The sequence below is a fragment of the Grus americana genome, chromosome 4 (assembly GCF_028858705.1).
Source record: "Grus americana isolate bGruAme1 chromosome 4, bGruAme1.mat, whole genome shotgun sequence".
NCBI lineage: Eukaryota > Metazoa > Chordata > Aves > Gruiformes > Gruidae > Grus > Grus americana.
The window spans coordinates 13,394,487-13,409,337 of record NC_072855.1 but is presented as its reverse complement, the minus strand read 5'-3'; the positions used below and the strand labels follow the sequence as shown (position 1 = coordinate 13,409,337).

The following is a 14,851-nucleotide window of genomic DNA, read 5'->3' as shown; positions in this document are numbered from 1 at the left end:
CCCTATATATGCACTATATTCGGGTGCATAATGGGCTGTCCATCAATGTACCATGTTATTTTGGTTTTTCTATTTCTTCTCTTTTTTTGTTGTTGTTTACTTCTTAAGTAAATTGATTTCCCCAAGATACAGTGCCTAACGATCTGACTATCCATGATATGCTTCAAATACTGGAATACATTAGACTGTAAGAAGGCCCTATGGTGATTTGCTAATTAGCTTAACCCTTTTGGGACACGAAAGAAGGAATTTTTTATTAAAACAGGATAACCCTGGACTATATTGATCTGACTGAGAAATCAGTATTTTAGTCAAGATGAGTCTCAAGATGAGTACATGCTGGAAACGGTGATGTTGTTTCCATAGCAATGCCACGACAGCCTCTAGAGTGAAATAGTGTGCTACCAGGAAATGAAGGGAGTTCAAGTGCTATGAGCTACACAGTTCTGTGAGCAATCCAAATACATTCTCATAAAGAATATTTAGTACAGCTAGATAGTCCAAAGATTGCTGCTGACGTGAAGTAAGCCTTATCAGTATGCTTCCAGCAGTCCTGTTTTCTCATTCACTACACCCAAGATGACTTATCTAAAGGTTTAAGCTATGGGCCACGCTGCTAAGCCATTTCAGACCAAACATTAACAAATAATGCAACCTTTACCTCTCTTCTTTTCCAGTGAAGAATATCATCTATAATTAAGGACACTGACTCTTGTTCTCCATAACACAACCAAACAGATTAAATCTTTTAGGGAAGAAAAGCCTCATATGTGCAGTTATTTACCAGCTGACCTTCTCTCTTCCTTTTCTCTCACCTCCTCCTCTCCCCTTGCCTCCTCCTGCCCAAACGATACTGAGCAAATCTGCTTGCAAGTGGGAAGCAATGTATACAAGTCTTGCATATTCCTCATGAAAATTTACCGAGCCACAGCAGAAAACTCACTTGTCTGCTTTTTATTCCAGTTAACGTTTATGCTAATAGAAAAGCAAAGCAGAAAACCACTAATTGTATTTTATTTGCCTAAGGCTTTACCTAAGGCAAATATTCTGGTCAAATTCTGCAAAGCTGATTTAAAATACTTTCCCAAAGGAGACAGAAAGAGAATTAACTTAAGAGCTGCATTGCTTGGTCTTTTCATTTTCAAAGAAATGAACAATTCTCAGTGATTTGTAAAACTGCTAAAATAATGGTTATAACCCAACTGTTCTCAAATAAAATTCTACAAGACAAAGTACTTCACTTGAAAAACACCCTAGCATATCGCTGCTAATTTCCCATGCAATTTGTAAAGATGTTCAAATATGAGCTGAACACCCAGAAACTCTACCACTGTATTTGTTGTTTGTGTCATTGTCACAACCAGCCTCTTGAGTAAATGATTGCAGTTCATTATATGTAGCAGTGCTGCCTCTGAGGGAAAGTAGAAAGACAAATACACATCACTGCCAGATCCCTTATTAACAAATACCACTTCAAACCAAAATGTTTTCTATTTATTGTTTTAAACATGTATTTCGAGGAATCAAACCTTGCGTGTAAAATAGCAAGATGCTTCATTTCCATTTTGCATCTAGTAAAAAGATGCGAAGCAAGCATTTTTAAAACTGCCTGAGCCTCCTCCTGCCTGTCCCCCTAAGCGTGTTGCAGAAGGCACCAAGCCCCGCAACGTTCATTTATAATTTAAACTGTGTGCATGGCAGAATTTTTTCATCTTAATACATCTTAGTCCTAATTGCAACCGGCACACCCAATGTTTTTACCAGAAGTTTCATGTAACTGGGTTTTCTGTAGGACAGAAATGCAGTTTCTTTATGGCACAGATGTTGAAATCTAGTGGAAAACATGCCCTTGCAATTCTACAAGGACTTAAAGGGCTCTATATGGACAAAAAGATACCTGTGGAAAGACTGATGCAAGTTTAACTTACTAATCCCCTTCTTCCAGTTATTGTGGTCTCCCAGTTAATTCCCCAATATGAGCAATATTCTGTAATTATCTCACCTTCTTTTGGAACACCTATCTCAACTTTGCTGTTTATCGAAGAGTTAAGTAAAAGTAATCTGCCTCGTGATCCGGAATTGACAACTGAGTACAGATACAGCTTATATTGCCTGAAACAAAAGTGGATACAGCCTATTTAACTCTGTCTACTCTCATGAATATGTACTGGTATCCAGCCACAAAAGTCAACCTGCTGCCACCATGGCCAGCATAGCAAGAACAGTTTGCCCCCAGCATTGATCATCCCTTCACCTAATGTTCTCTCCTATCACTGCCTAAACTCTCTCCTCACAGTCCTCCGAGATGTTCATTCACTTGTATCCAAAAGCAGCAGCAATATCTGTATCCCAAACCAGGATAGAAATCCATTTATCCCAAAGTCATCCACATAAGTGTCCCAAAGCCACTGTCTCAGATACAGGAAAAGATTCCTATCCTAAAACTCAGAAACACATTCTCAATTTCCCCCTCATCATCACTCTTAGAACACACTCAGAAACTGAGCATGCTACTATAAATTGTACCATGTTTTAAGAGTTAAATCGATGATACAATCACAAACTCTAAACCACTTTTTGTCAGTAAATATTCAACGCTTGAAACAGAGTTCACACAGCTGTCACCAAATATAGCAGCTGAACATACAGAAGTAGGAACTATAACGTCCTAAACAGTTACTCAATCTCAAATAATTTTGCTATCCATGTTGTTCCATCAAGACATATGGAAGTAGTTATGATAGTAAGACTACGTCTGGTTTTCAGCTCTTTTCTAGTATATTGCTAGAATTTGAAACATTACTGGAGGCCAAGTGCTTCTGAAGCTTGCATACAAGTGTTTTCATACAAAGGGCAAAGGAAATGTTGTTAACCAGGTCTATGAAATTTATAGTTTTCATAAGCAATTTCTTTAAATTTTCTGCCTCAATTTCCTCATCCACAAAATAGTAGACAAATTCATCTATCTACCAGCCTCAATCTTTTGTAAGGATAAATTGATCAACATATATAAAGGATGTGAAGATAAAAAGGTCTGCATAAATGCTAAGAAATATTTTACACTACCATATTCACAATACTTTTGTTCTGATTGTATCAAAACTCCCATAGTAAGCCTTTTCTTTTCAAGGATTTACACACATTTGGGATTTAAAAATTCATTTGAGGCTGATATTTCTGTCGATAATCAGCATGGCAAATGACTTAATAAAAACTCGTGTTGTTCTCACGAACTATAATAACAATTTCTTTTTTTAAAAGTTGTCAGAAACATTTCTTTTGTCAATCCATAGTTTATAAACCAGCTTTTAACACAATAAAAGGGACTGCCAAAAGCAAAGACTTATCTTGCATAAGTATTCTGGAATGTGATCTGGTTATCATACAGAGACTGTTGTGCTTGGTCTCCCTCACTGCTCGTCTAAAGATGAGGAGGATACACAGTAGAGGAGAGCACACAGTAGCCACATACAAAAGTGTCCAGGACAGACACAAGGCTGTAGGGTGAAGCTACAGTGAGGAGGATACCATGAGGAGCCACCCTGCTACTCCATATAGGTGTGCTGGCAAACAATTTTCCCACTCTCTTCTCTCTTACTAAACGATATCAAAGGCAGACATAGCTGCGCTTTGAAGAGCCACATATAGGTTGGTCGTATATACAGTCTTATTAAAGAGGGCACCATTTGGCTTGCTTAATCTAGGCAGGTGAAAGACAGAAAAAGAATATGAGTTCAGAAACAAATTGAGGAGATATTCCCAATAATCCCCAGGGTAAAGGCATCTGTCATTTGATCCTGCAAAGGCAGCTTTTAAAGTACATTAAGAGTTGTTTGATTTAATGAAAATGTTTCCTGTGACATTAACAAAGCATGGATTAAGGTCCACAGATGATCTGGCCTGTGAATGAAGAAATATAAACAATCACCAGAGACAGGGACAACACCCTGTCACATCAGTGCTTTCTTTTAGGATTTTGCCCCCAGCAGGGCATATTCACTTTGACATCTAGTAGTCCTTTGTACAAATCCACAGAGGAATATTCCTCTAACTCCCTTTGAACTACTCAAAAGGAAATCACCAAAGGAACACAACATTCTGAGCTGGCCCCATAACCTATTTCACTTATTACTGGTCTGTATGTTCTGCAAAACACAGAGAATCATTTTTCTTGGCTACATTTCCTTTTGCTCCTCCTCCAAGTCGCCCTGTTGCAGTGCAAGGGGCAGCCACACAGATGACTGGAATGATCCCACAGCACAGCTTTCAGGATGATGCCAGCACTGGATACCACAATGACTGCATTAATCACAGACAACTCAGAGGAAGCAGCTGAGCCTTACCCCCAGACTGTGCATATCTTGGGCGTTAGGGGTCTGGGACGCACGGTGATGGAGAACAGGGAGCACGGTCAGGGTAAGGACTGACCTTTCAGCAAAACAAGATGGAGTAGCTCAGCGTGAAATGTCTTCAGGAAATAACAGTATAGAGTATTCTAGTCAGGTGGACAGTTACCATTCAGCTGGCACCAGTTTCCTATTTACTTGTCGCTAACCAACCACAAGATTGTTATTTTTCACATAAAATTCCCTGATTTTTGTAACCTCTTTGCTGTCTCTTCTGATAACCAAGCATTCTCTGTTACAAATACAGCAAGGATTATGGTAAGTAAAGGTATATTTTAAAATCTGCAGAAAAATATTTTAAAACAGCTCTCTTAAGCCCCACTAATACTATCAACACTGCACAACAAACCACAATAAAGGATACTGAAGCTCCTATCTGTGATTGCTAAATGCCAGAGGTTAATCCTGAGATCATCCGCTGACATGTACGTCTCACAGTCACTGTTGACAGATATTGAATTGACATGGTAGGTGTGACCATTAGCAAAGATTCTCCGGGGAGTGACTTCTACCATCAAATCCATAGGTTTCAATACAGGCACCTGCCAAAAAACCAAAACACAAACCAGATTTTAAGTAATTATTTGCTGGGATGATGAGAGTTTCAATGGAGAGAGCATTCAAAGACATTGACATTATAAAACTTTTCAACAGTGTAGGCAAACTGAATTTCCCTATGGACAAATTCCTGGTCAAGGCCATCCCTGCCAAGGAGGAAGGGAGAGACAGGAGAGCCATGGAGAGCCAGGCAGAGTGATGGAAAGCCTGGACTGTGGGAAGGGGGCACAGCCAGCTGCCACACAACAGCCCAGTCCAACATATGCAGGAGGCTCGGGCTTTAACAAGCAGTGAAGTTCTAGTATTTTGCTTTTGCTAAAGAGTTTGCTGTTAGTTGTAAACCACTTGCAGTATTTCATAGAATCATAGAATGGTTTGGGTTGAAAAGGACCTCAAAGATCATCGAGTTCCAACCCTCCTGCCACAGGGAGGGACACCCTTCACTAGACCAGGTTGCCCAAAGCCTCATCCAACCTGGCCTTGAACACTTCCAGGAATGGGGCATCCACAGCTTCTCTGGGCAACCTGTTTCTTTTTCTACTTGCTCTCTTTCAAAAAAGTCAGTGGTGAAAAAGGTTATAATCTCAGCAAAACACAATAAATGAAGTCTTGGAAAACAAAGCCAATGTATGTATTGACATACCGTACATACACAAATACTCCTGAAAAGCCAAGACCACAGACTATCACTCATGATTGTGCCCTCATTATTTCCCTGTGTGTCACTTCAATGTCATGCTTCAATAACTAGACACTGTCAATTTATTCCCTATTGGTAAAGCATTAAACACTGTAAGGCTGTGGTCCACGATTGGGACTATTCAATGTTGTTGAACATGCATCAGAAACAATCTATCACACATCAATCCACAAGATAGTTTAAAGCAGAACACAGAGAAGTTAAAGCTTTGAGTTTAGCTTGCCACTAAAGGAACAAAACAATGGTTTGCTCAGCCTTTGAATTCTCAGACTATAAGCAATCTGGAATGGTTTTGTTTGCCTAATCATACAGAATAGATAAATATTCCATTAACATAGTCATCTTTACACTTTGGAAGCTTTTTTCACAATAGAAAATATTGGCTTGTTTTGGAGGTGGGGGTTGTTTGTTTTTAATAATAAAGAAATACTAGCATTTATACAACATAGCCTTCCAGCTCCAACCTTTAGCCACTTCCTTTGCCAAAACATCTGGAGTGAATTCAGCCATTAAAAATTGAGAGCAAAAATCTATTACATTATCATACACACTTATATGAGTTCCATGACTGCATCTGTTCAGCAATGCAGAGCCTCACGTTCACTGGAGCACAGACTACTGCAAATCCCACTCTTCAGATAGGAGACAATTCTTTTATAGTACTTAAGTAAAGATGAGACTGAAATTTGATCACCAGGCTAAAGAATCCTGTGTGAAAGCACATTAAGTCGCACTAAGAGAATTTTATCAGGAAGAATAAAACTGGCATAAACTCTCTAAAAGTATTTGTGTTGGCCACTGTATCATAAAGCATTTGTAATTTGAAAATGTGTGACAGATTCAAGACTGTTATCAGTCAGCTAAAACTTCAATGAGAATGATCACATATATGCTTAGAATTAGGTACATATTTAAATCTTTTACTGAGTTAGCGCCCATGACTACCTTTGTCGTACAGAAACAACTGGATTTTGGACAAAGACAGCAGCTTACCTGCAGTGATGTTACTGTAGAAAGATCTTTAAGTTTTCCTTCTTCATCTTTTAAGTTGTACCCCTCTGGTCTCTTATCTCTTTCAGTAATTTTCCATAACTTGATTGTTTTATCTTTAAAAGAAAAGACAAACAACTGTCATCACAGGAATTCTGAATGTGGTTACTCACCTCTCGCAATGTATTCCTTAAAGGAGTTTCTACACCTTGGTTTAGACAAGTCCCTTGAAACAGTGTGGGTCACTTAATTTTGGACATCCAGAAAATGTTGCCAACAGAAAAAAAAAACTCATTGAAGGTATGGGATGTAGTCTAACTGAGTCAGAGGTTCCTAGCAGCTGACAGCTCATGGACAGTGTGTAAAGCACACACTGCTCTCGTATCCAACTTGGCAGTTTGCAGGTGGAACAGACCAAAACCACTCACTGCTCACTGCTGAAGCTCAGTTTGATTTTGCAAGGAAATAATCTTTACAATAACGCCAGTTTGCTCGGTTACTTATAAACAGGACAAGAAGAGCATGGAGTAGACAGACAGACCAATGATACCTGCTTGGCCCATTGTGGGAAAGAGCAGTGGTGTACTGGTGTTATATCAGGAGCTCCAGCAAATGAAAGACTATGTGAAAAATGAGACATTTCTCCCTCCTGAGAGAAATCAGCTAAGAAATAGCCGAGAACAAAACTGAGAGAATTGTGTTGTAAGGGTAAGAGAGAGAAGTGGAGAGAAAAATATATTAATTTTACGTGGAATGGAATTAAATCTAAATTCTCCCTTTTCCATGAGGGGTGAAGCATATGATGATAGAATAAAGATACCTCTCATTTAGCAAAGAGCCTCTGAAGCCAAGAAATAGAAGTTTTAAACATTTCAAATGGAGTTTGTCCTTGGTTTTGTCGTAGCTGAAGCTGCAGATTTCCCTAACGTTGATCATCCACTCCCACTCTGGTCGTATACCCAACCAGCCAACCCCAACATTCCCCAGGCTGAAAAATCAATGCCAACTCTTCTCCTGCAAAAAAATCTGTTCCCAAGCTTCTAAGGGTTGTTTCACTCATCTGTTCATAGAGCACCCAAAGCCCTTCCAAAGCTTCTCCACTTCAGCTGCCACCACAGCTTTCATTAAGCTCAGTTCCTGCATCATTTTTGATTTTGTCCCACTTTCTTCCTTTATCCTTCTTTTCCCAAGTACATGGCAAAGCATAATTCTTTCCCCAGTGTGGCTGATCGAAATACTTCTTTCAAACACTAGTACAAATCATTTTAAAGGCAGGATATATGAATCCATGAATTGCTTTGCATTTCTATAGCAACTTCAACTTTGTCCTTTTTTTGTTTCAAAATCAATCCCTCCGCTACTCTGAGTGTTTTTACTATTATGTGTCTCCTAATGATATTGATATGCTAATTTTCAAGCAACAAAAATATTACAATTGATCAATCTACAGAACAAGAGGTTAGTTCAATCGGCAACTAAAAAGCACCATTTAAATATTCAATACGTTTCATTTGTATTGGTCATGTTAATTAATTACTAAAAATACATATAGACTATGTCATGCACTTGGGATTTTTATGACTTGTAAATAGTGTATTCCTGCTTGTCTATTCTAAAATCTAAAAATACAACAATTGTAAAAGAAATTATAAGAAAAAACACAATTTTCCATTGTTGGACCTGACTGCTTTGATAAACCTATCCCTTTCCTGAGTGAATACTGTTTTATTGGTGGTTAAGGGTATCACATCTGTTGGTTTTCTTCCTCTTTCACCTGTCTCTGGACTTTAAAAACTCCCTAGAAATTCTAAGCATGCTTGTATTTCACAAAATGTAAAAACATCTCTGTGAGGTTCAGTATTCATTCAGTCTCAAGGGTGTTGTGAAGTTTAAATTAATTAATGTCTGGTAAGCAGTCTGAAATCCTCAGATGAAAGGATCTGTATGGGCCAAATTCTGATCTACCCGATGTAGCTGACATCAAAAGTGGCCCAAATATATTCTGGTACAAAAGATACCAATGAATCCTAATAATTTATTATTATACTACAAAATCAGTTCAGTTTACAGCGCACACCAGAAATTTGCTAACTGCAGGCATTGCAAATCCACAGTGGGATTCAAAAGCCTTGGTGGTTTCCTTCTGTCTCCATTAATTAAGACGCTGCGATCAAAGCTTAGCTGATGACTTGTTGGTAACGTATGAACTGGAAAGGAACCGAGATCCCCTCTGAGAGGGGTGACCTGTGAAGGAACAGCCTCAGACAAAAGTCCTCCTTAGAAGGACAGAAACAGATTTGGGCAGGCACACATCTGTCAAGTCTCATATATTGAGGGTGAGATTTAGACGGACTCTCCCCCCATGTTCCCTAACAAGTTCCTTCCAGCAAATTCAATAGGCACTGAGCACCTGTGCCTGCAGAAAGAAGGACGCTGTTTCACCGTTCTCATTTTTCTGACCAAAACTGTGCTTTAGACTCTAAACTATCAGAGAGCAAAATATCAAAAATTGCATTAAAATATCAGGCTCAGAAATTAGTAAATATAAACCAGTAGTCAAATTGTTTCTACAGCCTGCCCAATATAAGCATGCATGACAGGTAATGCTTTCATTCTCTACAAGTTAGGGAAAATACTATTATCCCTTTTTATAGGCATGGAATTGATATACATTGTCAATGACTTCTCATAAGTAATCTGTGAGGACAGTGAGGAATTCAACATGGGCCTTCTGTATCCTAAAGTTGAAGATAGTTTTAAGAGTACATCAAGAGGTGGATCCTCAGACTTCAACCCTGCTGTGCCAGGAAGCTAGGAATCCTCCTTGGCACACAAAAACATTTTGTAATTCAAAGCCAAAATCCAAAGGCTATGCCAGTGGCACCACTTCTGTTCTCCTCACCATAAAGAGGTCTGCTAGGATGCTCCAAAATTAAGACGGGGAAAACAGAGCAACACTAAGACTGATTATTTCTTCCTTTCTCCCCTCTCATATGAATATCAACCAGAAAACTGATATAATGGTCTATCATGCCAACAGTAAAAACAGCCTATCTGAGAACTCGGCTGTATTCCTCAGTGTTTCAAAAAAAAAAAAGAAAAAAAAATTAAAAGGAAAAGGGAGAGGTTTCCTATTAATAGTCTGCTTTTGTACCATGCACGTGGAAGAAGCTGTTCTTAGTTCAAGTTATCTGAAGTAGAAGGGATATTTTGACCTAGGGAGAACTGCAGAAGTAAACTCCCAAACTTCATAATTAGCTGACTAATCATTAAATTAGCACAAATACACCTAGCTATAACAGATATGTTTCATTTCAAATATTGCAACAGTGCCCCCCAAAAAGTCAAAAGACAACTTTAAGGAAAACAGACTATGAAACATAAAATAATTTGCTATCTACTGTGAATTAATGTAGATATTATTTATTGCTATAAATTTTAACTAGAAGTAATCACTTTGCCCTAAAGCATCAATTCCCAAAGGTGAGATTACACTGTTTTTCTATCAGCAATTCCCATTTATGCTCAAACTTCTACATGAAAAATTCTTTTCTGATTAGAACGAGACCCAGCATTTAAAATTGGATATTTTTGTCTCATGCATCACCAGTAGTAATAAAGGTTGTGGGTGTCCAAATGTTTCCTAAATGACGCCTGTGCATGCTAGGCTCCTTTCAGTTTCTTCCTCCTATATGACATCTGTATATGCCCTCTTAGCAATAATATTGCATTTTTTTAATCAATAGGCCTTAAACATATTAGAAAGATGAGTCAGTATCAATATCCTATTATTATTCCTACTGCCTTCCAAAGATTTGTGTAACTCTTTAGAACTTAAATAAACCATTCTGATGATAATGAATGAAAAGAAATTCATCTCTTCCACCTACATTCATTTACACATCTACAAAGAATAAAAGTTATGACAAATACAGCAGACGAAATTCTAAATCCCCAGTGAAACACAGCTGCTGAGTAAGGTGATGCCTTTGTCACAAAATTTATTTCAGAATAGCACTGCACGTTAATAGCAAAAAAGGATAGCTCTCTAAATGCCTATGGACAGTCAATAAGAAAAACCTTCTGACTATGAATAAAATACATAAATACAGATATCAGAGTCAGTATGACCGTCTTGGTAAACTCTGAAAGAGGAAATTACTAAAACTATAGATTAAAATGAAAAAATACATGCAGTCAGCACTAAAATGCACAAGAGCAAAATGCTGATACGTCCTACATACTCTCATCTATCTTACCATTTGTTGATAAAAGTGAGTGAGCTGCATTTTGCTGTGGTAACCACTTGATCTTGTTTATTTTTTCTTCTATCTCCAAGCTCTTCAAATAATCAAATTCAGGTTCATGGCTCTGGAAAGTGCTGTAAACATTGTACTCCCCCTGATTGTAAGGCTCATTTTTACTCTACGGGGAATAAGAACAACAAAAATATGTGGTTTATGGTGGCAATATATCTCCATTTCTTAGGAAAGGTGTATAAGCAGCCTTATAAATATAAAAATATTGAAAGTGTAATTTAATTTCTCATTTAAAATATGATATTGACAGATTTGTTTCTACAGGAATTAAATTTCCTGTAAGTATTGAAACAACATTTAATAAAAGGCAGAATTTTTGAAGAAATGTCAACTATGAGGAAAGCTTTCTACAAGAGATATTGCAGATGGACTGAATTTAAAAGTGAAACATAAAGGTATCACAGCAAAGGCATTGTTTTGGATGGAATGGTTCCATCAAACAGGCAAAAGCTATTAAAACAATGTAGAAGTAAAACAAAAACAACCTTCTTTTTTCTTAGCTTAGAATTTTGGAGCCTGGAAGAAGTTTTGTTTGGGACAGCAAACTTCTCAGTAAAAGATCCTTACCCTCTTTCGCTTCCTCTCCAAAGAAGTGACATTCTGTTTTACTGAATCTTGAAATTATAAACAGGGGTTTTTTTAGTTAGATTTAATTAAAGTATTAAAAATAAAGCCAGGTTTTAGCAAGCTATGACGGACTACATTTGGTAACTCACATACCTCAGGTTCCCTTTGGAATATAACAACCCGACCCCCCTTGTCACCAGTAGCCAGCAGTTCTCCAGTGTGGTTGAACTCAACTGTAGAAATAATATCAGCTGGAGGGAAAAAGAAAAAAAAAGGCAAATTTTAGACTGCTACTACAACACAAAGCCATTAGAAATATCAAATCTCCACAAAAAAATGCAACAAATGAGGGATTTGAAGGAATACAGATGAATTTAACAGCAAGTCACTAATGCAAACAGGCTGCATGCCATTACAATCTGAGGTTGCTACACAATGAAACAAGTGCAAACATAACGAGGCAAATTTGTGTTTCCAGCACATCTGTAGTTTGGGAGTGGAGGAGATCTCTGGAGAGGTTATGCTTCAAGAAGAGCCATCTCAGGCTGCTACAAAGCTTTTTTCAGTACTGGAGATAGTAACAGCATTGGCCTCCTGCTATTTCCTCTAGCAAGGACCAACATAACATCTCAGTCCTGTGTCATGTATTATTTATTCTTCACCCTTTATGAGGGCTTTAATACAACCCCCTAGCACTAGTTTTCTCAAATATTTGTTTGAGCCAAGAGTGCAAAAGCAAAGTACATGTAGCCTGTTCTACCACAGAGGAATGAAGGCAAAACCAGAACTGCTCACTGTGCAATGCTGGCAAGAGTCCATTCAAATAATCATTTTCGGTAAATCATTTCAGCACCATAAAAATGTGTCATTAGAAGATAAAAAGATCCCACACTCTTCTTTTTCTAGTTTTCAACAATTCCCTTTCCCTAAGCAATTGCACCAGCTTAAACAAGAAACCTCATCAAAACGTGAGGCCACTCTTGAGTACAAATTACTATACATCAAGATGAGAAAGGAGAAAGAGACTGTAGGAGCAAAAGACCTGGTTCTTCTGCTTGTGCGACAGTAAATGCTAGACTCATAATCCACAGTTAATCCTACACTATTAGCATAATTTAAATTAAAATGCCTAGTGCAATAGTAAATTAAGAAGCCATCATATATACAATCACAGACAAATGCAGGGTATTACTCAGAGATTGCACGTATGAATCCTCTATAATGATCAGTATTCACTCATCAGAAGCATGGGCCAGATTTTTAGAAATGTCAGTAGTCAGCAGCTCCCCTTTAGGCATAAAAAGCTGTGGTTTTCAAACACGTTCATCATCCATCAGTTTATACTGAGAACAATGAGGCGACAGTGGGCTAAGCTCTTTTGAAAACCTAGCCCCAAATGAGTTCACTAAAATTCAAAGGAATTGAAATAACAAGTGGATGTACCATTTACTTGATACATTTTATGAATTGAAAACATCTGTTCCTATTATTCATTTAATAAACTAGCAGTTGAGTGTTAGAAAGCTTCTATTGCCAGTAGCTGTCATCAGCAACACAGTCATCCAAAAGCCAGATTCTTACTGCAAGGTTATAAAAAAATTCACCATCTAAAAAAGCAAAACTTTACCCTAATCAGTGAAAAAAAAATCTATTTTTTTTAAGAAATCTTCACCATCAAATTGTTCTCCTGTCTAAAAAACCCAACAAAACCAAATAAACAAACTTTTCTCCTTTTTTCCTCCACACACTACATATACAAGGGAGGAAGGAGGAATCATGAAGCATGTATGTAATTCTGGTTTTGCTGAAAAAAATATATGGATGTGTAGACTTGAGAAAAATGAAACATAATGACTTACCATATTTTGGGCCTGAACCCAAAGCTTCTCAAAGTTAATAGCATTTAATTTTTATGTGGACTTCCACAGACTGTATTTTATAGGTAATAACCCCCCAAACCCTAGTCTTATTAGAGTACAGGAGGAGTAGAGACTCTGCTTATGGTTGGTGATGTTCTGGGACTTAGTATGGCTTGAGTTTGATCAAAAAAATTGCCTTTTTATTTTTTTTTAGTCTAAAAATCTAATCATATTTTCTGGCATGTAAAGTTCATTTGTAGTGCTTCCAGTGGAAGAATATTTCTTGGCTATTTTGTTCTTATGGTGCAAAATTCATACTGAGAGTAGGTGTGGGCTCCTGTTTATAAAAATGCTACCTGCATGATTTTACTAATTTAAAGCTGTATCTTAGCCCAAACAAATCTCATACTGACAATCCTGTTAGAATGGAGACTCTTATCTTAAGCGTGCAACGGGGGAGGGGAGGAACATAGTATCTATTAAAATACATATTTGTGTGTGTATGTGTGCAGCGTGCACAGGTGTAAGGTACATGTGATTTTCCCAACATGCCACAAAATAATTAGCTAAAATACCTGTGTGCAAAAGGAAAGACAGACATTTGAACTTGTATATGTGAATATAGGCAGGCACTGGGAGAATGAAGAACCACCCTCTGTAGGAGAAGATCAGGTTTGAGAATATCTAAGGAACCTGAAGATGCACAAGTCCATTGCATCTGATGAGATGCATCCACGGGTACTGAGGGAACTGGTGGCTGAAGTGGCCAAGCCACTCTTCATTGTATTTGAGAAGTTGTGGCAGCCTGGTGAAGTTCCCACTGACTGGAAAAGGGGAAACATAACCCCTATTTTTAAGAAGGGAAAAAAGGAAGATCTGGGGAACTACATACCAGTCAGTCTCACCTCTGTGCCTGGCAAGATTATGGAGCAGATCCTCCTGGAAACTATGCTCAGGCACATGGAAAATAAGGAGGTCATTGGTGACAGCCAACATGGCTTCACTAAGGGCAAATGGTGCCTGACAAATTTGGTGGCCTTCTACAATGGGGTTACAGCATTGGTGGACAAGGGAAGAGTAACTGATGTCATCTACCTGGACTTGTGCAAAGCATTTGACACTGTCCCGCACAACATCCTTGTCTCTAATTTGGAGAGACATGCATTTGATGGATGGGCCACTCGGTGGATAAGGAATTGGCTGGATGGTCGCACTTAAAGAGTTGCTGTCAACTGCTCAATGTCCAAGTGGAGAATGGTGACGAGTGGTGTTCCTCAGGGTTGGTATTGGGACCAGCACTGTTTAACATCTTTGTTGGTGACATGGAAAGTGGAATCGAGTGCACCCTCATCAAGTTTGCCGTTAACACCAAGCTGTGTGATGCAGTGGACACGCTGGAGGGAAGGGATGCCATCCAGAGGGACCTTGACAGGCTTAAGAGGTGGGCGCATG

At 38.3% G+C, this 14,851-nt stretch overlaps 1 protein-coding gene across 7 annotated transcripts in view; it reads right to left on the bottom strand.

The window, feature by feature from the left end:
• The window catches only part of PPP2R2C (protein phosphatase 2 regulatory subunit Bgamma), a 201,110-nt gene that overhangs the window by 48,019 nt on the left and 138,240 nt on the right, over window positions 1–14,851 (bottom strand). For all 7 annotated transcript variants that reach the window (XM_054824004.1, XM_054824006.1, XM_054824010.1 and 4 more), the window contains 4 exons: window positions 11,694–11,791; window positions 10,914–11,079; window positions 6,658–6,770; window positions 4,771–4,948 (listed from right to left, as the gene is read on the bottom strand). In XM_054824004.1, coding sequence (XP_054679979.1) covers window positions 4,771–4,948; window positions 6,658–6,770; window positions 10,914–11,079; window positions 11,694–11,791 — 555 coding nt within the window. The remainder of the gene's footprint in view (window positions 1–4,770; window positions 4,949–6,657; window positions 6,771–10,913; window positions 11,080–11,693; window positions 11,792–14,851) is intronic.